The sequence below is a fragment of the Dermacentor albipictus genome, chromosome 1 (genome assembly GCF_038994185.2).
Source record: "Dermacentor albipictus isolate Rhodes 1998 colony chromosome 1, USDA_Dalb.pri_finalv2, whole genome shotgun sequence".
Taxonomy (NCBI): Eukaryota; Metazoa; Arthropoda; class Arachnida; order Ixodida; family Ixodidae; genus Dermacentor; species Dermacentor albipictus.
This window is the reverse complement of record NC_091821.1, coordinates 121,761,202-121,787,493: the sequence shown is the minus strand read 5'-3', so window position 1 is coordinate 121,787,493 and position 26,292 is coordinate 121,761,202. Positions and strand designations below refer to the sequence as shown.

The 26,292-nt window shown below is 43.8% G+C and overlaps 1 protein-coding gene across 1 annotated transcript; it reads left to right on the top strand.

Moving 5' to 3' along the window:
• On the top strand, window positions 1-24,421 carry LOC135904825 (pancreatic lipase-related protein 2-like). Its single transcript, XM_065435810.1, has 6 exons — window positions 1-149; window positions 5,518-5,708; window positions 14,854-15,165; window positions 15,799-16,051; window positions 22,467-22,661; window positions 24,003-24,421. The coding sequence occupies exons 1-6, from the start codon at window positions 128-130 to the stop codon at window positions 24,230-24,232; spliced, it is 1,203 nt and encodes a 400-aa protein (XP_065291882.1). The 5' UTR covers window positions 1-127; the 3' UTR covers window positions 24,233-24,421.
• The last annotated feature ends 1,871 nt before the right edge of the window (window positions 24,422-26,292 follow it).

Below are 26,292 nucleotides of genomic sequence, written 5' to 3'. Positions count from 1 at the left end.
TCCCCTCTCTCTACATGGACGCAAATGCTATAAGGTCCGCCACGATAAAAAAGCTGCCAGCAACGGACATCTTTTAGGCTCAGCCGACTCACAGTCCTGTCTCCGGGAAAGCCCGCAGCCGCTGGCAATGTTTCTAAAGCTCTGTCTCTGTGAGTAGATTGCAAACTCCATATACTACTTTTCATGCCAACTCTCTTGCACGCCTAGTACTGTTCGGTTCTGCCAATGTAAACTTGCACGATGTCCTGGCGCCCATTACCACAATCGAACAGTACGGCGCATAAGGTCGCCTAACTTCCTCGACAAAGGCAAACTTATCTTTTTGAAACAAATATGTTCATTGCTGTCTATTCTCTTGCTTAGGCAAATTTCTAAGGTGTACGCTTCAGCAGGATCAGGAGGCTTCGTATCATATATGAACTAACGTAATGTCTTCGGTGCACGAAGTGAGGGGGGGGGGAGGCATGATTCGGTTTAAATAGCTGCTTTTTATGTGGTTTCCTTCAGTGCACTTGCGTATATTTTCGTACTAGCACATTGACAGGTCAATGAGATTTCAAAAAAAAAGGAACAAAGAGGCAAACAAACAAGATGTGGTAAGGCTAAGCTAAAGTAGCCAATTTTAGTGCCCAATTTAACCGAAGAGACAAGACATCTCTTTTCATCTACATTTTTTTTATTATGTGTGCCTAAAAACCTTGCGGCTCACCATTTATGAAAAAACGAAAGTATATCAGAGAAAAATCGACAACTATCTGCAGCAAAAGTGAATTTCAGTTTACTTCTGAAATTTATAAGTCTCTGAGCGAATTGGCACAAGTAGGAAGCTCTACGCTGACATCGGCAGGCACCAAAGAATGTATCAAAACTTCATAAACTGTTCTTTATTTAATGTAACTTCAAGTATTGGACAAGGTTAACAACTTCTATGTCATGCTTTACAAGCTTTAATATTACTAGACTGCTAAAAAAGCCATGCTAAGACGCTTTACAGTGCTAACGATGTCATCATGTCGAGTTAGTGGCTTGCGCGTAGCACCATATACTATTCTGCAATATTTCAGCATTACCGTTTGTCTGTGTCATGCCAACTGGCGTATAGAGATTTTGGTGCACATTGTAGAAGCGAGGCGGTCGAAACCATTCCGCAGGGCGCCATACCTGCCTATCTCACAGTCAAGCTTTGGCTTCTCGGCGTTAAACTCTATCTAGATCAGTTTACGGAGCTTGTTTTGAGCAGTATGCCTAAATATATGCCTCAGTACAAGCCGAACGCTATAAATATCCCCACTGGAGCTCGTCTGAACTTCTCGCTGCCCTGAAGCATAAGTATCGCGTGCACTAAAGATCTAGGAGTCTTGTGCCTAATGATTAGAGAGAAGAATTCTGCTTGTTTCGGGCTCTCTGCAAATGCCTCTATAAGCGGGACCATGACTCATATATTGTATTCTTGGAAAAGAGCGTCTCCGACCTGCTGGCGCAACGTTGGAAGTATATCCGCAAGCACTGTAGTAAACATGCAGTGTTTTCGCCTGCTTGGCTCTAGTGGAGTAGAAGTCGAAGAATTGCGGCATATCTTGCTGCCCATTTCTCATACTTACGTAAAGCAGCTTCAGGTTTCAACGATGGTGTCACTCAGTCGCAGACGACGGTTCTTGCATCTAGTGCTGTGTTTGTTTCAGGAAAAGCTCATCAACGTGCGCATTAAGCGCTTGAAACCTTCCTTATCATGCGGCCCTGATGGCAAACCCTTCGCAATTCTAAAAGCTTAGGGCATAAAATTTGCCCCAGTATTGACAACTATATTTAATAACTCTTTGAATGCCTTCCCTTTCCCTCACATGTAGAAAACTGCTCGTGTTTTTCCTGCATTTAAGTCTGGCTGTAAAACCGACGTCTTTAATTATCACCCGATTTCTCTTCTCTGTGCTACGTCTGAGATTTTTTAGCACGCTCCTTACAATCTATTGTCTTTTAGTGTGAAAAATTCATTGATTCCGAATCAGTATTGACTTCTCAAAGGCCGCTCCACTATCCCAAATCGCGCCAGTTTATGACACAGATGTCCGCACCGGTACTCCAAAGGGGGGCAAGTTGGCACCATTTACTGTGACCTCAGCAAACTTTTGATGTAGTCAGCCACTCACTGCCTCTGATCATGCTTACACACTTTGGTGTTGACTCGTCAGTTGACAATCTCTTGTGCAGCTATATTCTTTTTATTTCATGTTATGTTAACGTCAATGGCCATGCGTCTTCATTTTGCATGGCGACTCGTGGCGTTCCTCAAGGATTAGCATTAGGGCGACTCATTTCTTCTATTGCGGAAGGATTATATACCCCATTACGTGAAAATCCGACGTTGTAGTCGGCGGCGTGACCGAATGGTACCAAAAATGGCCGATGGCAAAGAGTAACACCACATCAAAAAGTAGTCAAATTAAGGTCAAATTTCTCAGGTAAATAAATTAAATCAATGCCCTTGAAAAGAATACGAGGTAACTTTAGATCTGGGTGGGAATCGAGCGCGGGCCTCCGAAGTGCGAGTCGCTTCCCCGACATCGTGGCGGCTCCACGGTTCTGGTTGACTAAACGAGCGTGCCTCGTTGGGCACATGACGGAGCAGCCAATGTTCACGAGGTGGCGCCACGTCACGAGTGTATAAAAATAAAAGCATGAATGTACAATTGAATGCCGCGGAGCAGTCCTTCCAATTATGAACTCCTCGTGGGCAAGCGAGCGCGTTCAGACGCTTGGCGCGTTTTCACTTGGCCTTACTGGGCGCAGTTAGAATACAGGCGAGAGTTTGTGCGAACAAAGAGCGCACAGAAGAAAAGCAATTCGCGAAAGCAGCTATAATGCGTTCGCATTCCCACTCGTAAGTACCTCTGCAAAAATTTTTAATATTTATTAATGAGGTTCTTTCCGCTATTTGGGATCCTTCATTCCTTTTTATGTGCCGATGACGTCAAAATTTTTAAAGCAAATTCACACTGTTGATGACTGTCGCATCCTGCAGCATGACCTGTTTCTTTTTTCTAAACGGTGCAAAGATAATAACCTCACCTTGAATGCTGCTAAGCCCAAAGTCATGACTTTCACATGCACAACAGCAAGCATTTCCTTTTTTTATTCTGTAGGTTCTGTACAATTGTGTAAGGTTTGTGAGATCAATGATCTCGTCGTACTTTTTGATATCATGCTAAACTTTTCAGCTCACACAAAACGCGTTGCAATGAGGGGTACGCGCTCTCTTGGCTCTGTTTGCAGACTATCGAGAGAATTCAATTCTCCTACACCGTTCCGCAAGTTGTACGCAACTGTCTTCCTCAACTCGAATATGCCGAGGTCGCCTGGAGCGGCATTTCTAGATCCAACAGTGACATTGTAAATCGGGTCCAGAAAAAAGCTTATAAGCATTCAACATCACCGCTTTGCCCTTACTTCGCTGCCGACGTAATCGCGCTGACAGTTTGTTTCTTTTCAAACTTCTTGATGATATACTCACATGCCCCGAACCTATCAGTTGCATCATGTTTCGTAGTCCGCGCAAGATCACTAGAGAACACAGACTTTCCACGTTCCTGCCTGTCATCATCAACATTCAACTGTCCCCAGAATTCCGAGTCTTTATAGGGCTTATTTTCATTACCTCGATAATGTGCATAATTCGCTACCATTGTTCCCTTCTGACCTTTGGGTTGTTGTGTCATAGTTTCACACATTGTTCAACTGCCTTTTTCCTCCTTTTTCTTTTCTATACACATTACGCTTTGTCGTATGTACACTCTTCTTTTGAAGATTGTTCTGTTTATTAATTATTTATTAACTTATTCTCCTTCTTTTTTTGTTTTTTTTGTTATTTGTTTGTAAATGTATGCGTGCGCCAGCACTCAGAGCTTAGGGTTCTTACTGGGCATGGTAAATATAATAATAATAATAATAATAATAATAATAATAATAATAATAATAATAATAATAATAATAATAATAATATTATTATTATTATTATTATTATTATTATTATTATTATTATTATTATTATTATTATTATTATTATTATTATTATTATTATTATTATTATTATTATTATTATTATTATTTGTATACCACATCGGCCCTCGAGACACATTTTGGGATTCGACTTAGGTTTTGAAAACGTTTTCAGTTGATTTGATGCTCTTGGACTTAAAAAAGATGAGAGAAAAAAGAAAAACAGGACCGCATACATAGCTTAGCAACAACTCTTGCGGAAAAGCGAGCCAAATATTCAAAACTGAGTGGTACCACCCCATTAAGCATGGCACAGCAATAGCGTGCCGTGATGCATGGAAGTGGCGTGCCGAGTTGCAGTCAACGGCTTCGAATAATGCACTTGGGTGCGCAAGCATTCACTTCCTCGGTTAACAAGCTCGTTGCGACCCCGAGGGTCTCGAGAAAAAGGAGTGCCTTGAAATGTAGACACACTCCCACTGAAGGGGCTGTGGAGTGCGCTTTGTATCGTTTGTAAGAAGGACTGAATACGTATCAGAAGAGTAAACAGGCTGACAGAAAGTGAATCGATTAATCCATGCGTCTTGCAACATTATATACCGCTACAGAGCATAACGCAATAAAGACACACAGAGAGATAGTGACCTGCAGTCTTCTCAAAGTATGTATTGCTGCTTGAGTGCCTGGACAATCAGGTTAGTTTTTTTATTGCACGCAGAGGGAGGTAAAGTAGATTTAGGGGAATGCCTAGTCAAAAACACAAAAAAGAAATAAAAAAAACGCTCGCGTACTGACATGATTATAAAGGATAGTTTACGTGTGACAGGTGGCGAGCAATAATGCATTTTTTTTCAGAAGATCAGTAGCCAGCGGCGCCAGCTACTCATCTTATGACTCAGTTTATGACTTTTAAGTCGTTGTCATACATTCTTTACACATATGAGTTCACAGTGCCGAATACAGGAACCAGCAGTTGTGGAACTGTTCTGGTGGCAGCAAAAAATAGCAACGAATGAATTAATTAAATTTCAGAAACGATGGCTGCGTGGCTTATGCTGGGTTGCGAGCAAGTAGTAAACGGTAGTAATGAATGCAACTTCCAATCGAATTTATTTTTAATGCGAACAATCAATTATCTGGCTCCTAAGGGACTCAAATTTTTCGAAACTTTTCTCAAGTTTATGCTACAAAAAAGAGATCGAGAGGGTCGAACACAACAAAGCGGAGCATTGTGTTAAAAGGACTAAGCAATAGACCATTGAGGTCTTTTTTTTATCTTTCTTATTGCCCATAGCAACTATTGTCACTACTCTTGTCGCCATTTTCGTTGCATAGGGCGAGAACTTAACAAGCGAAAAGCGGTAATTCATATTGTTTCGTCTTTTCTTTTTTGTCTCATTAGTTGCACTGCTAGTTACTTCGCTTGTTACCACTAACGAAGCCAGCTTTTTCGTTGCATAGGGGGAGAACTTAACAAGCGAAAAGCAGTAATTCATATCGTTTCGTCTTTTTTTGTTTCATCAGTTTCACTGCTAGCTACTTCGCTTGCTGCCACTCAAGAAGCCAGCAAAAAATTTCATCGCGAACAACAGAAGTCCGATGCGAAAGAAAAGAGAGAAGGTTGCTGCTCGGATATGGAAATGATTTCCACCGAAGAGCTGAAGTGGGGGAAAGGGATGCTTCGAAGCATTCACCTCGCCAACGAAGCAGTCAAGGTGAGAACGAAAGATGCCGTTTCGTTATGTTTCTTGAGCGAAGTAAAGTTGATCACAATGGCAGACTCACACCTGCTGCAAATTAGTTCTAATCATGTCATGTTCAGTGGCCGTAGAGCGCGTCCAGAGAATAAATTCTAATAAATTTGATACAAGGTGAAAGACTACGCCTTTATGTTAGCGAAACGAACTTTATTGTAAGCGAGACGGTCAGAGAATTGTTCTGCTTTGACGATGATAGCAAAGAACGGCTGACAGAGGGGTCATTATAGACAAACGATATATAATGCGGAAATGGCATGCTACCTTATTGTGCGTGGCCGATCTCTGCGGGGTCGCAGCATCACAGCTTTGGTCCGACACCATACGACTACTTTCGGGGGCTTTGGGAAGACTAGGGTTATCGGAGAACACCATAAATGAGCGGAAACTGTAAACCCACGATGTTATTATTAAGCATATTCCGTTGTAGTTTGTCGTAAAAATGCGAATTTTCCGCAAAAAAAACTTGAGAAATAAGATTGAAAAAAAAATAAGGTCATTCAATTTTCGAAGACGGTGTAAAAATCGCGAATGCTGTTGCGCAAAATAAAACACGTTTTTCAAAAATCGGCTCTTAACTGTATAAGTAATTAGTACTTTTACCCTGCAAATATTCTTTTGCAAAGGACAAGAATACGTTCCAGGAATTTAGCAGACATTTACTTTGACAACGCGGAAGGAAAATGACACATTGCTGAAATGTGTCGTTTTCTTACCGTGTCGACAAAATAAGTTCCTCGTGAATTACTGGAACGTATGCGTCAACTAGATAAGCTGAGAAGCATCATACGAATATGGTCCTTTCTTTACAATAGAACTTTCCGGACGCTTGTAACGGGAGGAGAGAATGAGAGCTGGCCACCTTGTCATGCGATCACGTTGGGGAACTGCGGCAAAGGCGAGACACACAGTACAAGAGAAAAGGTTAGATGAGCCAGTTTGTGCGACAGCTTTTCACGTCCTTTTTCGGCGATGAATGTGAAAACACGTATTTATTGCTATTTTTGTGCGCCAAATTACGCTGCTCAACGTGACTGCAGTGGAAGCTGCTCGTGCACCTACCACGATGCATCTGACTACACAACGAGTTCCCTAAAAGAATGGCGCCCTTGTGTGCTGAGCGTGCCGAATTAGGATGAGCTTATTGCCGTGACGAGGAGGGCCTGACAGTTTGGTTCTCAGCGCTATGTATCTCGAACGTTACTGTGTTTCGGTGAACTCGGTGCAGAAAGAACTACAAGAGCGCAAAACTCCTTTGTTTCTTTGTACGCTGGAGATGATACGCGGGAGCTGACACTGGGACGCAATAATCTACACCATCAAGTCTTTTAGGGGTCAATGCCACTTAAGGTCGCTTGCAATACTCATGTCACCTGATGCGCATGAAAAAAAAAACGCTCCATGAATACAACAAGGACACTGCAGTTTCTGATAAAACGCAATAAGATATGGTGGGTAAGAGGACGATGCCTCGTGTCTTGCTTAAACAATATTATTATTTTTATTATTTACAAGTACTGCTGTACCCATACGAGATATAGCAAGGGGGTGGGTCAGTACAAAACTTAGAAGGTACAAGAACACGTTTGCACAATATAACAGGTTAAATGGTCGCATAAAAGAGGCAAAACAGGTTTACAGAATGCATATCAGAGGTAAGAATGCTAACAAATACTAACACGATATATATTTTATAACTTCTGCAGAAAATTGTTCCGTGGGTAGTCGTCTAACGGATCCATCAAGCTTGTTCCACAGTTCAATTGTTGACAGAAGGAAAGAAAATTTAAAGCAGTTCAGTTGCGAACTAAGTGGGACAAATGTTCATCAAATCAGTGCGCCTGGTTCTGCGCACAGAGCTGGTGACATAAGATGTAGGCATGCAAACGTGAACAGAAGAACTGACAATTTTGTGAAGCATGATAAGACGATCACATGCGCGTGTACGAGCCAGCGACTGTAGGGATAATAGCTGAGCATGCGAGGAGGGGGAGAAGTGGCGATCGAACCTGCCGTATATAAATCGTATCGCTTTTTTTTGTACTACTTCAAATTATAGAGGCGTATTCAAGGATGGGTTGAACTAGCGTTTTGTAGGTCGTGAGTTTGCACATTTTAGTGGAATTTTTCAGCGTGCGTTTGACTTAACCAAGCCTCTGAAGCGCTTTTGAACAGATGAGGTCAACGTGCTTGTGCCAATTTAAGTAAGCCGTGAAAGTGACTCCAAGATACTTGTAGGTAGTTCGCGAACAAAAATGACTGAGTAAGACCGGACATCGAACAGCACAGTGGTAAATAGTGTGTGACATGGTAGTTGAACGTACGACATTGTTGAATGCTGTGATAATAAAACAAAATGCGTCATAAAAAATGAAGGCTGCACAACTTCTGATTGTGTTTGGGAATCGAGTAGTCAAATTTTATGAACAATGCATGTCCAAATTATCCGCCTATGTGCTAAGGCGCTCTATTTACGCCTTGCTTCAATAGAATATCGTAACATTATTTTCACGTTGCGATTATTGGAATGACACATTTATGTCTTATTTATATACTGCCCTTACCTTGTTTGCCTTAGCAGAGTATTAATCTGCCTTATCAACTATTTCGTATATGTCTCTCGAATTTGTATTCTTGTATTCTTCATAGTTAACGTTACCTGCTTATTTTAAGCTACAGATACTTTTTGTGCATTTAGAGTGCGTGTATTAAAATGATCAATTTATTTATCCTATGTTAACATCTGGTGTGCTTCATATTCTAAATCTGTTACCTTAGTGAGCACCAACGTTCATTGTAATTGCGACATGTTTCTTTTCGTTTTCCCGGCTTTTTAATTGTAGAATGAACATCGCACACTGTCAATGTAATGGTCTTTAGGGACCCAGTCAAGTTGCCTAGAGTGGCTTTTATCCATGAAGATCATCCAGATTTTCTGGATAAATAAAGATTGATTGAGTGATTAAAGAACAAGTGCTGCTAAGACTGACATGTTACGTGTGGCTCATGCCGGCACTAGTGGGTGTACATACCATAAGTCATTGCACCTGCAACTAAACTGTGTTATTAGTGTGAGAGCAGGGGGCATGGTCACAGTGAAGTCAATAGAAATTTTGGCAGCAACAAATTTTTCCTACTCTAGCGCACGTATAATTTACGGAAATTAAACTTATGATTAAATATAACAGCGCCTAGGAGAAACAAGGCTACCGGAGAAAAATCCAGCAATCAGTGGTTCTTTATCAGCATAAAAATCACAGTTTACTTGAAAACAACTGCGAATAATTACGGGGCATAATTTGACGTCGTTGTCTGTATAAGCGTATATCCAGTAGGGTCAGCGGATATATCAAAGCTCTCAAAATGTTCTTACGTCGTCAATCTAGCAGTTACTCTTCTTCTTGAGACTTGTTTATAGCAGACGGAAAATTAGCGTTGATCATGCCTCGTATAAGCAACGGTACCACGCCCACTACCGGCAACACGATTGTTTCCCATTGTTTGTGATTTCTTTCTCTCCGATAAGTTACCTTTGAAGTCCTGTAGCCGTGACGCAAAATTTGGTAGCGTCGAAAAAAAAAAACAAGTGTGAACATCCAGAACCTGGCTAAGAATATACTGGAAAAAAAAAACTGTTAAAGGTATCATGGGAGGACTGACTGTTGGGCTCGTTGGTCTAGCATAATAATTATGGTAAATTAGCGCAAATTAATAAGGGACACAAAGAACAAAGTTGGCAAGGCCGGAGGCACCCGTTCTTGTCCACTTTCTTCGTTGTGCGCGTTAATAATGTGCGTTAATTTACCATAATTATTAAAGAATCATAGGTTTTCGCTGCTTAGGCATCCAGTTGCAACTTGCATTCACGTGCATCGTGAATCCCTCTCTGTTCTTTGCTTCTTTTCCTCCTTCACTTTTACTTTGTTTTTTGTTTTATGGTGGTGGTGGTGGTGGTGGTGAATTGTAGCAACAGGCGGGTTTAGCCTGGCGAACAAGGCCGGCAATTGCTCCGCCCGAGCGTCTCGCACAATACCGCTGAAGGGTTTCACCATGTGTCCTAAAATATATAAAAAAATAATAAAACAAAATAAAACATAAACATAATAAACATAAACATAAACATAAACATAAACAAAAAATACATAAACATAAAAATACGACGAAGACAACGACAGAAAGACACAGAGAGTCAGACGCAATGAAATTGAGCTCAAAGAGTGAAACTGATTTTCCAAGCCTGAAGCCTTCTCCAGGAATCCAGGACACAGTGTTGCCATCGCGCAGCGGACAGGCTAAAACAGTCAAATCAATGAACAGAGGCCCCGTAGAAGAGAAGACTGCTGAACAACCGGAACAGCGAAGTTATGTGTCTGTACTGCAGCGACCCCAATCGCGTTGCGATGAAAACACACCACAGGAGAACTGTCAGCAGGTGCTACGTGCTCTCTTCAAGGCCTTGCGATCACACATAGAGAAGATGCCGGCTAGCTCGATGAAGGAAATGCTCGAAGTAGTCCTCGCTCTCGAGTCAGTGATTCTCAGCTCTACCTCTTCTTAAAGCACCTAAAAATATGGATGCGGTCAGGACACAATGTTCACCATCTCGTCCACAGGTGCCACTTATTATGCAATGGAACTGTGCGGGTCTTGCGTGCCATTTACCTGAACTGTCGCTTTTCTTACGCAACATGCCTGTGCCAATATTGGCCCTGTCCGAGGCTGGTCTTCCAGGTTCCAGAACAATTGCTGGTTACGTCGCACATGGAAACCAAAGTATTCCAACATTTCCGAACGGAAGCGCCATGCTATATGTGAGACGTGAAATACCACATTACGTTCTTCCAGTTCAAGACCTTTGCAGCAGTGCTTTGGAAGTCACTGCTGTACAAGTGCGGCTGGGAAATCGAAGCCTCAGCGTGGCCTCTGTGTATGTGAGCTCTCGCCTGAAGGTCTCGATGGGAGAAATTATCAGAGACCTCTGCAGCCGCTGCCCAGCTCCTAGGATTATATGTGGCGACTTCAACGCGCACCATACTCTCTGGGGCGACAAGGCGACTGATGCACGTGGAAAGCAAATTGTTAGTGCTTTAAACACCGAGGGACTCTGCGTGGCAAATGACCAACAGCCAACGTTTTTTCGACCACCGGCCTCTTACAGTGTCATTGACTTGACGTTACACTCAACGGACATCCTCGCATCGTCAACGACTAGTAAAGATAGAATGGGCAGTGATCATTTTCCTGTCTTCGTTAACATTGCTGGATATCGAACCAACGGCCGAAGATCCTGTCCTGTGACGCATTGGGATACATACAGGGACGGCCTAAGCGAATCATCTGGAAACCTGTTCGCGGACATGCTACGTAGCAAGAGATTGGCTACCGCTGAGCTGAAGCTACCCGACCACTTCCCCGCTCCCGATCTAAAGCTCAAAAATCTATGCGCTGCCCGTAGAAGAGCGGAACGGAGGCTGATGAGGACGAAAGGCAACCCATCAATGAAGACTATATATAACAGGATTAACGCAGTAATTCGACGTTATACAAGGAAACTAAGAAGAGATCAATGGGCATCATTTTGTGCAAGCCTATCGGTCTTCACGCCAGTTCCACGGATATGGTGGGTCGTTAATAACCTTGCTGGAAACTTTCGACCAAACAAGCCATTTGAAGCCCTAGCATTGAAGTTAGGCAAGACACTCGCTTGCCTTGCGAATGACTTCGCTGAAATATACTCTTCCGGAAGGTCAGCTGGCACAACCAACCCGCCACCGCCGCTATCGTCGTCTATAATGGATGCTCCTTTCACACTCAGAGAGCTGGAACTAGCTATGAGCAGCCTCCGACGTCGCTGTGCGGTGGGACCTGACCTCATCAGTAATCAGATGCTGACTAACCTACCGGTTGAGAGACGGCGTGATTTGCTGGCATTTTTTAACCAAGTCTGGGCCAGTGGGGCTATCCCACATTTATGGAAGGTAGCATGGGTGGTACCGGTTCTGAAGCCTGGAAAGAATCCTGCAGCTCTGGACTCATACAGACCGGTATCACTGACCTCGTGTGCAGCGAAGCTAATGGAGAAGATGGCGTGCACAAGACTCACTTGGTATGTCGAGGAGGGTCGAAAACTACCATCGTGCATGACTGGGTTTCGGCAGCATCTAAGCGCTCAAGACAGTGTACTAGACCTTCTAAGCCACATAGAGCATTACAGTGCGGATGGCCTGTCGACACTTGCTGTTTTCATGGATGTTTCTAAGGCTTACGACTACGTGTCTCGAAGAGCCATCATCAGCCAGTTGCAAGTTATAGGCGTCACGGGTCATCTCTTGCACTTCATACATACGTTCCTCAATGATCGTCGCATCAGAGTTCGTCTTGGCGACACGTTGAGCGATGAAATACGTATATTTCGTGGTGTGCCACAGGGGAGTGTTTTATCTCCCTTATTATTTAACATTGCCATGAGTAGCCTCCCAACAGTACTAAACCATCGAACACCAGTGAAGATATCTATATATGCCGATGATATCTGCATTTGGGTCTCCGGCTACCAGCATCGCCGCCTTGCACGAATAGCCCAGGGAGCAGTAAAAGCCATTCAGGGCCACTTGGCAACGATTGGATTATCACTATCAGCAGAAAAATCATCATTCGTACTATTTCCTGGAGTGAAAAGAAAATCTACACGTTTGACGCTGAATTTGGACGGATACCAGATTCGACAAGTCACCAACGTCCGATTTCTGGGCGTTACCTTAGACCACAGGCTACTCTGGCGCCGCGGTGTTGACCACGTTGTGGCGTCATCGTCACCCAGGCTACATGTGCTCAAGCGAGTCGCTGGCATACGCTGGGGCAACCACCCGACGTCCATGCTACGGCTACATACAGCGTTGGTTACAAGTCGAATCCTGTATCAGCTACCTCTGATGTCACCCTCAGACAGCCAATACGAGCGCTTAGAAGCCATCCACAGAAAAGGTATCCGACTTTGCCTTGGAGTCCCTCAGCCAGCGTCAAACAAGAAAGTGCTCTACGAAGCTGAGTCACGCCCTCTACGACTTCAGGCTTCCCAGGCTCTGATGATCCAGCTCCTACGATTGAGTGAGTCTACGCCCGGTAGAGCGCTCTTACGACGTATAGGTAACAGGCCGCGCTCACATTTTTATGCAGCATTGAACACGCTTCGCGTATTAGGATTGCGCTGCTCGAGACAAAGGGAAAGGATAGAACCACCCTGGACATTCGAGGACATCATATGCAACTTAAGTGTACCACGGTTGCAATCAAAGAGCTGCATTCCATCTGCAGAAGCCAAGTCATTAGTCCTGGAACACCTGAACACGATTTACCCGAGTCACCTACAAGTATACACAGATGGCTCTGTCAAGGCAGACGAAGACCGCTGTGCAGCTGCATTCTATATTCCCTCTCTAAGATATACGTGGTCTGGCCGTCTGGACTGTATAGCCTCGTCGACAGTTGTGGAAGGCGCAGCAATAGCTTCTGCTCTGCGCAAATTAAAGACTTTGCCTCCGCAGAATGTGGTTGTCCTTACGGACTCAAAGGCCGCATTACAACAAATATACCGTGGTTTGCCATCCCTCAAGTTCCCACGCAAATCACTAGCCATCGTGAAAGAGCTCAACAACAAAGGCTTCACAGTAAAGTTTCAATAAATTCCTTCCCACATTGGTATCTCAGGAAACGAAAAAGCTGATGCGCTTGCATACGCCGCGCTCTATCATCCTCCCAAAATCAAGGCCCCAAAGAGTAATCAAGTGCAAAAATCTGACATTCGAAATCACTTTGCGTCGCTTTGGGTTCCACCGCATATGCCCTGCGTAACCAAGCGACTGCACCGAGAGGAAGCCACACTTCTATATCGAATAAGGACAGGATCTGCAAATACACCGGCCTGGTTATTTAAAACGGGGCGAATCAATTCTCCGAACTGTTCGGCATGCAACGAGACAGGAGACATTGAGCACTTTTTGTGGTCCTGCCAGCAATTCCAAGATGAAAGAGACACTCTCCTGAAGAATCTGCAGAGCAAGAACCTTCCGCATGCGCGCCTGCAACACCTTATATTTCCCGCGGGATCAGTTATAGCCCGAAAAGAAACTTCACGTCTCCTCATCGAGTTTTTAAGAGAGACTGGTTTTGTTTTATAATACGCCTTGTGCAATGTGGCGAACTGGGAGTGTTGGTACATATTTTAAAAGGTGGTAGCGCAAGAAAGACACGGATTGAGACGAGACGATAAGGACGAGTGCTGAACTTCCAACAACGTGACTGTGAATGGTTCACCAATATATACGTGCTGTCCGAGCCAGGGGTTATGATCTGCGCATGCGTAAATATGCCAGCTCTTCATCTGCTAGCGTGATGGAGGCCATGCTGACACATCCCTCTGCAAGTCTAGAAATCCGTTCAGATTCTGCGATTTCACGTGTCACAGATGCTTTACTCTCCTTTTTGCCTTGCACCCCATTCCTGAATGCCGCACGAGAAATCCCCTCCCCTGCACCCCCGTCCGTTTATATGGCAATGAATCAATAAATATTTAACATATTGTTGCTGATGACTACGTATGCGGGTGTGTCCGAAATCTGCTTTTTGACCTTGTAGGTCAGGGATGCTAACGTAGGGTAGTTCCCTGCTCTTGCTACCTAGCTTATTTGCCCGGTAAGGTTCTTGCCAGCCAGCCGCCAAAGTAACTACACATGTTGCATCTTTTCAAATGTTCAACGCGCGAGTGTACAACCCCGTTTCCTCTTTTATTGTTCCAATTCCCAGATAATCATTTGCAGAACTTCCCATAGAAATTGACAAAAAGAAAAACAGACAACTCAGCACTGCATTTTTATTGCATACGAAAGGAAAATGTTCTTTGATAACTTTTCTACTCGATTCTATGGTTATAGGCACTCTGCAGTCATTCTACAATCATGTATCCGCCTCATCAAAACAAAACTTTTCCGACAGCTTTTAAGCTGAAAGATATTTCACGCGAAACAAAAAAGCTTTCAAACAATTCGACATCTTGTCGCTGGGAACAGTGCAACAGTTACAAACGCTCTGCCTTTAATTTCCGCAGAAACTTCCACAGAATGCCTTCTACAGCGATCACACGGTGTGCTTCGACAAGGTCGGTTGCTTCGATCGCCTAGGCGGAAAATTTTCCCATTTTGTCTCCAGTCCGAAGTCGCCGGAAGTCATTGGGACGAAATTCCTGCTCCACTCTCGACTTAACAAGGATACTCCGGTGCTGTTAGACTACGCTGACAACGCCACGCTCGACGTCGCTCACTTCAACGAAACCAAGGAACTGGTCTTTGTGATCCACGGCTTCGGCGCTTCAGCGGAAAAGAATTGGGTGATCAAGCTGAAGGAAGCCTTCTTGAATCTGGTGAGCTGCTCAAAACAACCACGCGACGCGACCGATCGTTCAATGTGCCCTAACTGCAGTGTTGACGCTTTTTCTTGGTTGAGTTGGTCTAAGATAAGGGTGTTCAATACTGAAGAGGCACCACCGTGTTTGCTTAGTGGCTATGGTGTTGGGCTGCTAAGCAGGAGGTCGCGGGATCGAATCCCGGCCACGGCGGCCGCATTTCGATGGGGGCGAAATGCGAAAACACCCGTGTACTTAGATTTAGGTGCCCATTGAAGAACCCCACGTGGTACAAATTTCCCGAGTCGCCCACTACGGCGTGCCTCATAATCAGAAAGTGGTTTCGGCTCGTAAACCCGGTAAACTAATTATTTTTAAAACTGAAAAGGCCTGCATAATTTCAGTACATGATCAATACGAACCGACGCATGTGAATAAAGCCAAACCACTGGCTAAAAATGTAGGCGCACTTAAGTCTCTCAAAGCCTCTCTGTTGCTTTGGGAGGTTGAGTTCCATCTATAAGCGAAAGAAATATACTTATTGCTTTTAGTAGCACCATGACTGAACGCTTACGTAAAAATAAGTATCCCCGAGAAGGAAATTTCTTTATTTAGCCTCGCTCATGCCATACTCTTTGCTAATACTTGCAGAATGATGTGAACGTGGTACTGGTCGACTGGAGGAACGGCAGTAAGTCGCCAGACTACGTCTCCGCGGCAGCAAACACTGCTTTGGTAGGGCGCCAGATCTCCTTGCTGATCCAAGAACTCATACGTTCTCATCCGGACACCATGAACGCCACACAAGTATACCTGGTCGGCTACAGTCTTGGCGCACAGGTTGCCGGATTCTGCGGACGTCATTTCTTCAACGCGACGGGAACCAAAATTGGGCGCATCACCGGTATGCATACAATTTTCGTCCATCCTCGATGCTTGAGCGCACCAAGGAGCTACAAAATATGGAGGTTGCCTAAATCGTCATCTAGGAACTCTAAGAAATTTGCAGGTTGCAGAACTCTAAGAAATTGCAGGTTTTAACAAGCGCACACTGAAAGACAAGGACGAAAGCAAGAAAGATACAGGACAGGCGACAACTTGCGACTACAGTTTATTCGGAGCACAACAAACATAAACAGAAGTATCTGAAAGTACACAGACCGCAGTACGAATAAGCAGAAAAGAACTCCGCAGTCATGTTGCAATCCAGAAATTATTGAGCGTTTCTATAGGAAATGTTGCATTACTTCAACCTATGCGAGGTTCTCCCAAAGTAAAGCATCTACTTTTACAGTTAAAATAAAGTAAGTTGGCACCCATAATTTTTCGCGCACGATGATTCAAATACGTTGCTAACAATTAAGCACACTATGTAGGACCACTTGCGTTCGTACTTGTAAAGGGACACATACGGCCAACACGAAGTGAGGCTATGTTGGCAGCCTTCAGAGTATGTTGGCATGAGTTGTTTTGTTGGATATGAAAATTTTAGGCGAAAGCCATAATTCAGTTTCGTAATTCCCCTCGTGACCAAACAAGTACTATGCTTAATTATTTTGCTGGTGGTTACCACAGTCTGTGACGACACAGGAAGCCGTTAATTCTCATGGTGGTACGTCGTTTGCGAGCACATCCAAGGTCTCTTTTTAGTCTAAGTTATCTTTCTTTAATCTACGAAAGCACCAAAATAAATGACGAACTCGGCTGAGAGAAGTGGTTATTAATAAAAAGGTGACTAGTTCCCTTATAGACTCTGTGCCACCTTACCAATGCCGTTATGTAGGCGTGCGAGACTTGTCTCCCACGGGGCTTGGCTTAAAGCTTCACAATTTTCTCGCATATATTGCTTTCTTAGAATGAAATCATCATAAGTCACATATTTACTTTATGGCACACTTCGTTACTGTTTACGCTCGTTAAATATAACAAGCGAACGAGCAAAACAAAAACAAAAATTTAAACTGACGCATTGTGAGCGCTGACCTTGCAATTTTTATTCTAACCTTAGCGGTCACCGGTATACTGCTCATGTTTTATAAATTGCACAACCAAGCAAGAATGGTCACGGTTGATTGAATTTTTTTACATAATAGTATAGAGAAATTGTCATTCTACACGCGGTTTTAGTAAGAAACGAAACATTGTGACAGACGGAACGCTGCTAGCCAGACATGTCCTCACAGTGTCTCAGCTCTACGAGAAAATGCCAATCCAAAGTCACCATGTCCCTGCATTCCTATGCATATAGAACAGTACGGTAGCGCTAGTTTTTCTTTTAGTGAATAAAAAAAACTCTATAGATTAACGGGTCCCAAATCAGCCAAAATTTGAAAGGAATTAGGAGCAGCTCACTGAATATGTATGATGGGAAGCTGCTTAAACTCGGACATATATTCTCGAAATTGTCTAACCCTTATGAAAATGGTTATGCCCTTTATGTTTACTGTATGTTTCCCGCAGTTCACATGAGGAAATGTCCTTTATGTTTCCTCCATGTTGAAATTTGGCCACTGCTTTTATGTTTCCTTCGTGTGTCCTCCCTTTATGTATCCCTTATGTTACCGTACTTTATGTTTCCTCCATGTTGAAATTTGGCCACTGCTTTTACGTTTCCTTCATGTGTCCTCCCTTTATGTATCCCTTATGTTACCGTACTTTATGTTTCCTCCATGTTGAAATTTGGCCACTGCTTTTATGTTTCCTTCGTGTGTCCTACCTTTATGCATCCTTTATGTGGCCGCAGTGATGAAATCCTGTGTTTTACGTAGACATGCATAGATGAAGAGTTCCGTGTGTACATTTTATTTTTATAAACATTTCCTGAGTTGAAAAGTTTTGCATTGGTTTTCATTGTAAGGTTACTGTTCCCTACATGATGCAGCGCACGGATTGGAACTCTGCTATAGCACAGAAATTCATGCCAATTTGTTATAAAATTACAAAGTAATTAGACTTCATAGATTATTTTAGTATAACACTTGGAGTGCCATGTGTACGTTCCTCACTGCAGTGCTGCTGTTCTAGTTATGTCTTTATTACTAATATAAAATGTAATGTTTGGATAGAAAGACCAGGTTGGATCAGTACTCGCACTTTTAAAAGAAAGTTTTGACTATACTTTGCAAAGGTTTGTCTGAAACTACGAACAGTTTATTGGACTATCTGGATGTTACTGCAATTCGCCACGTCTGCTCACAGCAGACCTCTGGAATGTGGTGCTTGGGACCTGAAAAATAAAACAAAAGCCAATCTTTTTCACTCATTCAAAAATATTCATATAAGCAAGAACAGCCTGGCCTGTATGCACGCAGCTAAGAAACGTGGAGCAGTCAAAAACAGCTCATAAAAACATCAGGGCAACACAGAAGCTTTTAACTAATTGTTGTTTGAAACAGACTGAGCTGCCAGTCCACTCAGGTAATAAACTGCTCACAAATTCGTTTAAACATTTCTGCAGCAGCTGCTAAGTAGTACATGACATTTAGGAGAAGTTAACTGGCCAACAAATCTTTGTGTGCCTGCTTGTACAAATGTCTCGTAGTTATATCTCAAGTGGTTACACTGCTATATGGTAAAATTCAGGCGGGAATAAAACCAGCAGCAAACATCAGACTACCTGGGAAATTATCACCAAAACTCAAATATCTAGTAAATCAAACGAACAATCGATTACGAAGGGTCTAAAACCTAGGCCGCGATTTTGTAGCGACCCTTTTCCGATGCTACTCCTTTTGCTCATTGATCTGACCGACTTTCGGCTATCGTTATTAACTAGAACAGCCAGCCATGGAAGGTGGGTTATAAGAGTGGCAAACATCGAGCGGAAAGCATCGCTAGAAAATCGCATCCCTTATTAGGCAGTGCTACAAGCCACTGTCTTTAACAATCGCAGGCACTGACATCCTGTTCTTCGGATGAAAATATTAATGAAAACGAGCGTCTGATTGATATGCCTCGATTAAAAAGAAATTTCGCTGTTGTTATGTCGGTCTATACTTGCCCTACAATATAAAAGACAAATACGCGAGCACGTCGAACACAAACAATGCAGACAAGTTCTCGCGAAGCTGGACTTCAAACTGAACACTATCAATAAAGTAAACTTCACACAAGCTAATATCTGTTCAAGTGTCAAACATCGCAGTCGCGTGCCAACTCGCGATGCCCGTGACACACCGACATGTATTACACACGTAACTTGCGGAAATTCATATCTACGGAAGGATTTCTTGCCGGGAAACTACCGAGAAAACAGTAACTTTCAGCGTTTACGTAAATATTTGCCCATTAAGTCCCAACGATCAGCGGTGGTAGCACATCACTCCATAAAGCAAGTAAGCGGTAAGAAATAATACATTTCACGGAAACTCCCCTCGTGAAACGCTTTGCTAAATGTGCAGAGCAACATGGTCAACATACGCTCAGAACGTGTTCTGTTGTCGTTCCACAAAGCTTACTACATGAACCAGAAGCTGCGAGAACGCGCGCAAGCGTCAGACCTGCTTACCTTCAATGTGGTCGGCAAACGGCTCCTTAGTCTCGCAGGCACCACGCGACGACGCTCTTTCCGGCGCGAACACTGTCGAATTGCCGATGAATACCCGTGCACGAAAGCACAACTTTCAACAAATTCTTCCACGCACCATAATTCGAAGCCACAGTACCAGGTATTCCACGAGCGAACGCGGACAGGCGAGAACAAAGGCAGCTCGGACGGGCGCTGTAGTACACATAAGACACTGGCGTATCACAGGAAACATAAGGCGAACTAATGGCGTTACACGAGTCCAGAGGTTTCTTGATGGTTAATGCACACGGTACGGATCACAGTTTGTTTAGGCACTTCGAAAATATTATTAAAAAAAATTACCGTGTAACTGCAACGTGCACTCTCACCACTCACCGCAACACAACGTGGCCCAGCTCACCGTCAACTGTGGCAGCGCCGCACTGCGGTTAACAAGTGAATTTAGCCTCCGAGATCTGTATTTTCTTTTAGGGCGTACATGTTGAAAAAGCACGGCCTTCGAGATTTAAAAAAATCGTAGCTGGAAGGAAGGCTGGTATTTAAACACAAATTATTGAGTTTAATGTGTCTTGGTGTGTTGCCTTGTTTTTTAAAGTATATACAGAGATTTTAGACGAACTACGCACGAACTTTTGCCGGCGGACACGAGCCAATCAGCGCGCACCATGTGCATCTCCGTCTGCTTGCCATGGCGCACGGTGTGCGGGCAGCCGCGATAGCTGTGACACCCACCGATCAGAAATTCGGAATCGCCACACATATACACGCTTCTTATGGCGCCCAGTGGCGTGTTTTTGAGAATGTCAGGCCTTATCTTGAATAGGTGGAACCATATTTCCCGTAGCGTAAGGAATAAAGGCAACAAAATGTGGCGATGGCTGGCTTGCAGCGGCAGCGGAACATCGGCCAAAGTGAAGCAGGCGTACTGCTTCCATGCTCGCATAATCAAATAGGGCCATACCCCGCACACAACTTTCATACTCAGCCAACTCACAATTGTGAATTATTCAGTTGTACGCCCAAGCAAGCATTTACGGGATCCGCGCTGCCCTTCTTCTACGCGTGCTAATATCGACACAGCAGTTACTCGTACTTGTGGTCAGCGCGAAAGCGACGAGAACACCTACTTAAATGATTGTATAATCATATACGTTCACTAGCAAAGCGGCAGATTGGCCGCGGAGGCGTCCGCCTCTATTGCGGTTCATGTAGCGCAAGCCATCGAACACTGCGCGTCGTGCCACCGCGTCTCCAGCCGCCGCGCAATTGTTATTTGTCGTGAGGGATTATTCGCTGCATGAGGCTTTGATGTACGTATGTAGTGTTGATGGCGCGTGGTGATCAATACGGCCAAGATAGATAGGGAGGGGGAGGCAGGTGCACCCCCCCATTTTTTTTTTACTCTGATACGCCAGTAGTTAAAGTTAATACATCGTGCAGGTAGACGATCTATCTGTAGCATGTGTCAAAAGATAATCACTATATATAAGCGCACTCTATCTTACCTGGATGAGCACTCGAGGGAGTACACAGCCAGGTAACATAGAGTGCCCACACAGGTAACATAGTGCTCATATATATATATATATATACACATATATACACACATATGTATATATATATATAAATATATATATATATATATATATATATATATATATATATATATATATATATATATATATATATATATATATATACACAATTTCAGTAGATTATTTCCCAAACTGGAGGCGAAGCGGAGCATCTGAAAGACGCCTGCTATGAGAACCGTCTTAAACACTCAATGAACTATATTTGATAGCCTAGCTGGCGCACAACTTTCACGAAATTCTTGCATATTAGATTAAATACTGCAGATTTCTAGATATGGCTTGCTACTGGAGAATAGCAGGTTGAAAAAGTAAGAAATACTTTATTTATTAGGAGAATGCATGGCACCATTATATACACCTTCCTATTTCATGGCATGCTCGATTTTCCGCACAATATAGCCACAATTAGTGCCGGTCGGCATGTCTAGTGCGAGGGGTGCAAGCAGTGCATTTTCCTTGAATCTGCCAGTGACTAACATACAGTACAGATAGCTCTAACTGTACCATTCGCAAAAGATGCTTACTGCGCACATTCTGTTACCTACATGTGCACTCAAGTGCACATGTAGGTAAGATATAAAGAGTGCATGCACCATATATAGATTAATGCTCTATGTTACCTACGTGTGCACTGAAGTGCACACCTCGGTAACATCCCGCCGTAAACACAAAGGGCACATACTACAATAATTATAATAAGGGTTGTTTTCTTGGGGCAAAGGAAAGGATAAGTCAAGATTTAGTACTTACAATGACTCTGCAGAGTGTATCAACGGCTGTCACAAAGTACAGATATATCTGCCTGTATTATATGTACAGACAGTTGTTATGTGCATTCTATGTCACCTACATGTGCACTCAAGTGTACACTCAGGTAACACATAGTACACACCCAGTTAACATCCTGCCGTAAACATAAAGGACACATCCTAGAGGCATAATAAAGGTCACTTCCTCGAGGTATACGTTAGGATGAGTAAACATGTGGTACACACAAAGTTGGCGTCCCGGAGGTCACACAAAGGACAAGGAATCATAAAGGTCACATAGGGCACAAGAAGGAAACATAAAGGAAACATATAGGCAATGACCATTTTCATAGGGGAAGTCATGCAGAATATAGCATTGTAAGGCGATTTTCCACAGAAACGTGCCAAAATACAGGGATTTTTCTAACTGACGTCACTCTCTTCCAGCGTTAGACGCAGCCGGACCACTTTTCGAGTCCTATGAATTCCAAGTGTGCAAGGAGGACGCATCATACGTAGACGCCATCCACACGACAGCCGGGAGCAACGTTCTTGCAGGACTGCTGGGCATAGAGAGCCCCTTCGGCCATGTTAACTTCTATCCAAACGGTGGAAGGTCGCAGCCAGGTTGCTGGTTTTTCGGTAAGCATACCTGTACTTACATTAGTGACTTCGTGTTTTGACAGGGCTACTGTTATTTCAGAGTTGCGCAGGCATTGAGTCTCTTTGATTTGTCATCCCGGACTGTGCAGGAGTGCCCGAGATGTTGCATACGCGCACGCTCATGCGATGAAAGCCGCCTCTCGGGCAGTCTAGGGCAGTCCGGGAGGTATCCACAGCAACGCCGGCATTGTAATAGAGACGAAACAGGGGCCGGTCTCACAATGCTCTTACTCCGTAAAACTGTAGCGCCATTGGTCGACGCCTGGACCATACTTTGATTCATTGTCGGGTTTGGACTGCACTGATACTTACTAAACCACAATTCGATGCGAAGCGCTTCGCGCATCCGGAGAAAAAATGTAAGCTATGTTCCACCTATATTCGAATAAATAAAAAAGAAAAAAAAACTATTAAGAAAATTTTTATTGTGTCGTTTCGGCAAGTCAATATGATTCAAGGAATTACTATACCAATAAAAATTACATAACAAGAACAATTTTATATGATTTCATAGAAAGTACGTGAGGCCGCATATTTTTGTATGAAATACGGCAGATCACGTAGAAGACGACGTTCAGCCTGCGAGAGCTGTCCTATCTTATTTTATTGTAGAAAAAGGCACGCAAGCCGAATATTTCAGCAGCTGTGCCTTACAATTTGGGGATGATGTAGAGCTAAAGGCCCGATGAGTAAATCTGAGGTGAGGCCGCCATTGCACATCAACCTCACGTGACGAGCAGCTTAACGTCATCAAACTCAGCGACGTGCAGAGGATACACTTAAAGTGATGTCACTGTGGAAGGCAGTTTGCACACGTGTATGACAGAGTGTCTTATATTGCTACCAAGTCTCGGCAGGAAAAGGCTCAAAATTACTATACAGGCGAATCAAAAGAAAGAAAGAAAAAAAACGAAAAAAACACGGACGATGGCGCACAGTAGGCACAGTAGGCTTGAGAGAAAAACTTGCTCAGAGAAAAACAGCGCAAATTACAAGCACCACAAGTCCGCTCGTACCCGCTGTGGTGGCGCAGTGGCTATGGCGTTGCAGTGCTATAAGCCCGAAGGCCCGGGATCAAATTTCAGCCGCGGCGGCCGCATTTCGATGGGAAAGAAATGCAAAAAAAAAAACGTCCGTATACCGTGCATTGGGTGCACGTCAAGTAGCCCCAGGTGGCCAAAATTATTCCGAAGTCCCCCACTAAGGCGTGCCCCATAATAAAATTGTGGTTTTGGCATACAAAAACCCACAACATTTTTTTAAAGTCTGCTCCAATGCCAGCAACTACTGATGAAGCGCACTGTAAACTTTCTTTTTCAGATGTGCTTTGCCATCACCGCCGCTCAGTACAGTATTTCATGGAGTCCATACATGAGAACCGACATTGCCTATTCAAGTCGAACCCTTGTGAAAGCATTGACAGCTTTCTGGATTCGAAGTGCAATTCTACGGGACCTCATGGCGAAATGGGTTACTTCAGCGACAGTGCCGAAGGTCGTGGAGCCCAGTTCCTGTGGACCAACGGAAACAACCCCTTCTGTAAGGCGTGAAGCAACATTGCATGTTCTAAAGCAGCACGGTCTCATGCAGGGCGAAGCTATATATAGCTACTAAAGTGATACCACTAACCGTCCCAGTGGCATAGTGCGGCAGAGATTGCAGATGCACGCACGTACCAGAGAAGCTGCACATTGCATTTCTTCGCCTTGTAATCATGTGTGAAATAAACATCGTCAACAACTGCAGTCGAGTCTATATATGAATATGCGCGGTAAAGTCTGCTGCTTGGGAAGCGCTGCGCTTACTCACTTAAAAAGGTGCTTTTGTTTTTTAATAACTCTCTTTGGTGGCAGAATGTCTTTTACGTGGTGCTGATCTTTATATATATATATATATATATATATATATATATATATATATATATATATATATATATATATATATATATATATATATATGTATGTATATATATAGATATATATACACAGCTGTGGGCGCTGCCACACAATCTGCGAAGGCGCCACATAGGTATACACAGTGTCAACGTACCACTAATACATTCAACGTCATACAGCGCAAAGTCGCAATTCGGCACACAGTCCGGCATTTCTTAAGTAACGCAGCAGCGCCTTCACAGCTCTCGCGCTGATGTTTGTGTAGGCCAGTTTCCAAGAATGTTGTCTTCCGTCAGTGGGCGCTTGTCCGATTGGTCTAGAGTGGCTGAGAGCAGCCTGCTCTTTGCGAGTTAAAACGAGGGAACTCGCAAAGAACGTGCGCGATTGTTTCGCTGCACCAGCAGAAGTCGCAATTGAATATTCCAATCTAAAGGTGTGCGCATTTGAATATGATACTCCATGCCACAGACGGGCTAGAAGGATACAGTCTTGTCGTGGGAGGTCGGACGGAATACAAAGTTGTAAATTAGGATCCAGGGCATCAAGGCGTGTGCTTGTAAATTCGGATGAATTTCGTCGATCCAATGTTAGGCTACGCGTAGCTGACTTAAAGATGTAAACAACTCGTATGTCAAGCTTTTCATCAACGTTTGCTTAGATAAAATAAACTTATTGTCATTGAGGCCTGTGACTCAGTCCCAGGGACTCAGTCATTTTAAAGCTTAAATGATCAGAAATGGGAGGACATCCCCACCAAGCTTCGTTAAAGGGAGAGAGAGAAACTAAGAGGGAAAGGTAGGGAGGTTAATTAAGGACGTGCCCGGTTGGCTACCCTACACTTGGGGAGGGGAAAACGTAAGGACAGATAAGGAGAGAAAAGAAAGATAATAGTCATTCGCAGTCAGTCACAGAGGAATCTCCCCTGTCGCAAGCGTTCATACAATCCAGTGTCTTTCAAGAAGCACAGAAGGGCTTTTGTGGCCTTCTTGCATGCAAGAATGCATGGGCTATGATGGTCCAAGGATCTTTTCTTCTGAGAGTGCTCGATTATCTAGCAGGTTGAGTTTCGCTTGTAAAGTTCGTCGTTGAGTGTGAAAGGATGGGCAGTGACACAGAAGGTGCTCTAGAGTCTCATCGCACCCGCACAAATTGCACGCCGCACTGTTGGCCATTCCTATTACGAATTAATAGAAATTTGTAGAAGGGCGAATCCATAAAATATTGCGTGCATAAAGGATTCCTAACTGTATGGCGGACTTGGGATGCTACAAGTGACATTGCCACGCTAGAAGCCGCATCTCAACTTCCTTTGAGATTCTTTGCGCTGTTCGGATTGCGAAGGTGCAGCCTCCTCTCTCAAAAAACAGTTCACGCCTGAAAATGCCAGGATACGGGACGGTAAATGCTTCTGCCCACTTTTGCCGATGGGATGACTGTAGCGGAATCAAATGAACCCACAGACACCGATAGCTGAGGCAGACGTTCAACCAAGCGCCCGTGACAACAGCTAAGACGAGGTAGCCTAGTGGCCCTTTCATTGAATATATTAGTATGCGTTTTTCCTGCCAACTTTATTGCTCTTTTTGTGTATGCGTAATTTCTTGCACTGGCTATCTTTCAAAGTATCACAAGCTTTCCCAGCAAGCGACGCCTCATGATGGTGGTAAGGGCTCTGTGTATGCACAGCAAATACACAGAGCCCTTACCACCATCAT

Coding starts and splice junctions, on each gene's coding strand:
- LOC135904825 (XM_065435810.1), top strand. CDS start 128: ATGTTTCTAAAGCTCTGTCTCT. Junction 15,166..15,798: donor AGGAAGCCTTCTTGAATCTG/GTGAGCTGCTCA, acceptor TAATACTTGCAG/AATGATGTGAACGTGGTACT. Junction 22,662..24,002: donor GCCAGGTTGCTGGTTTTTCG/GTAAGCATACCT, acceptor TTTCTTTTTCAG/ATGTGCTTTGCCATCACCGC.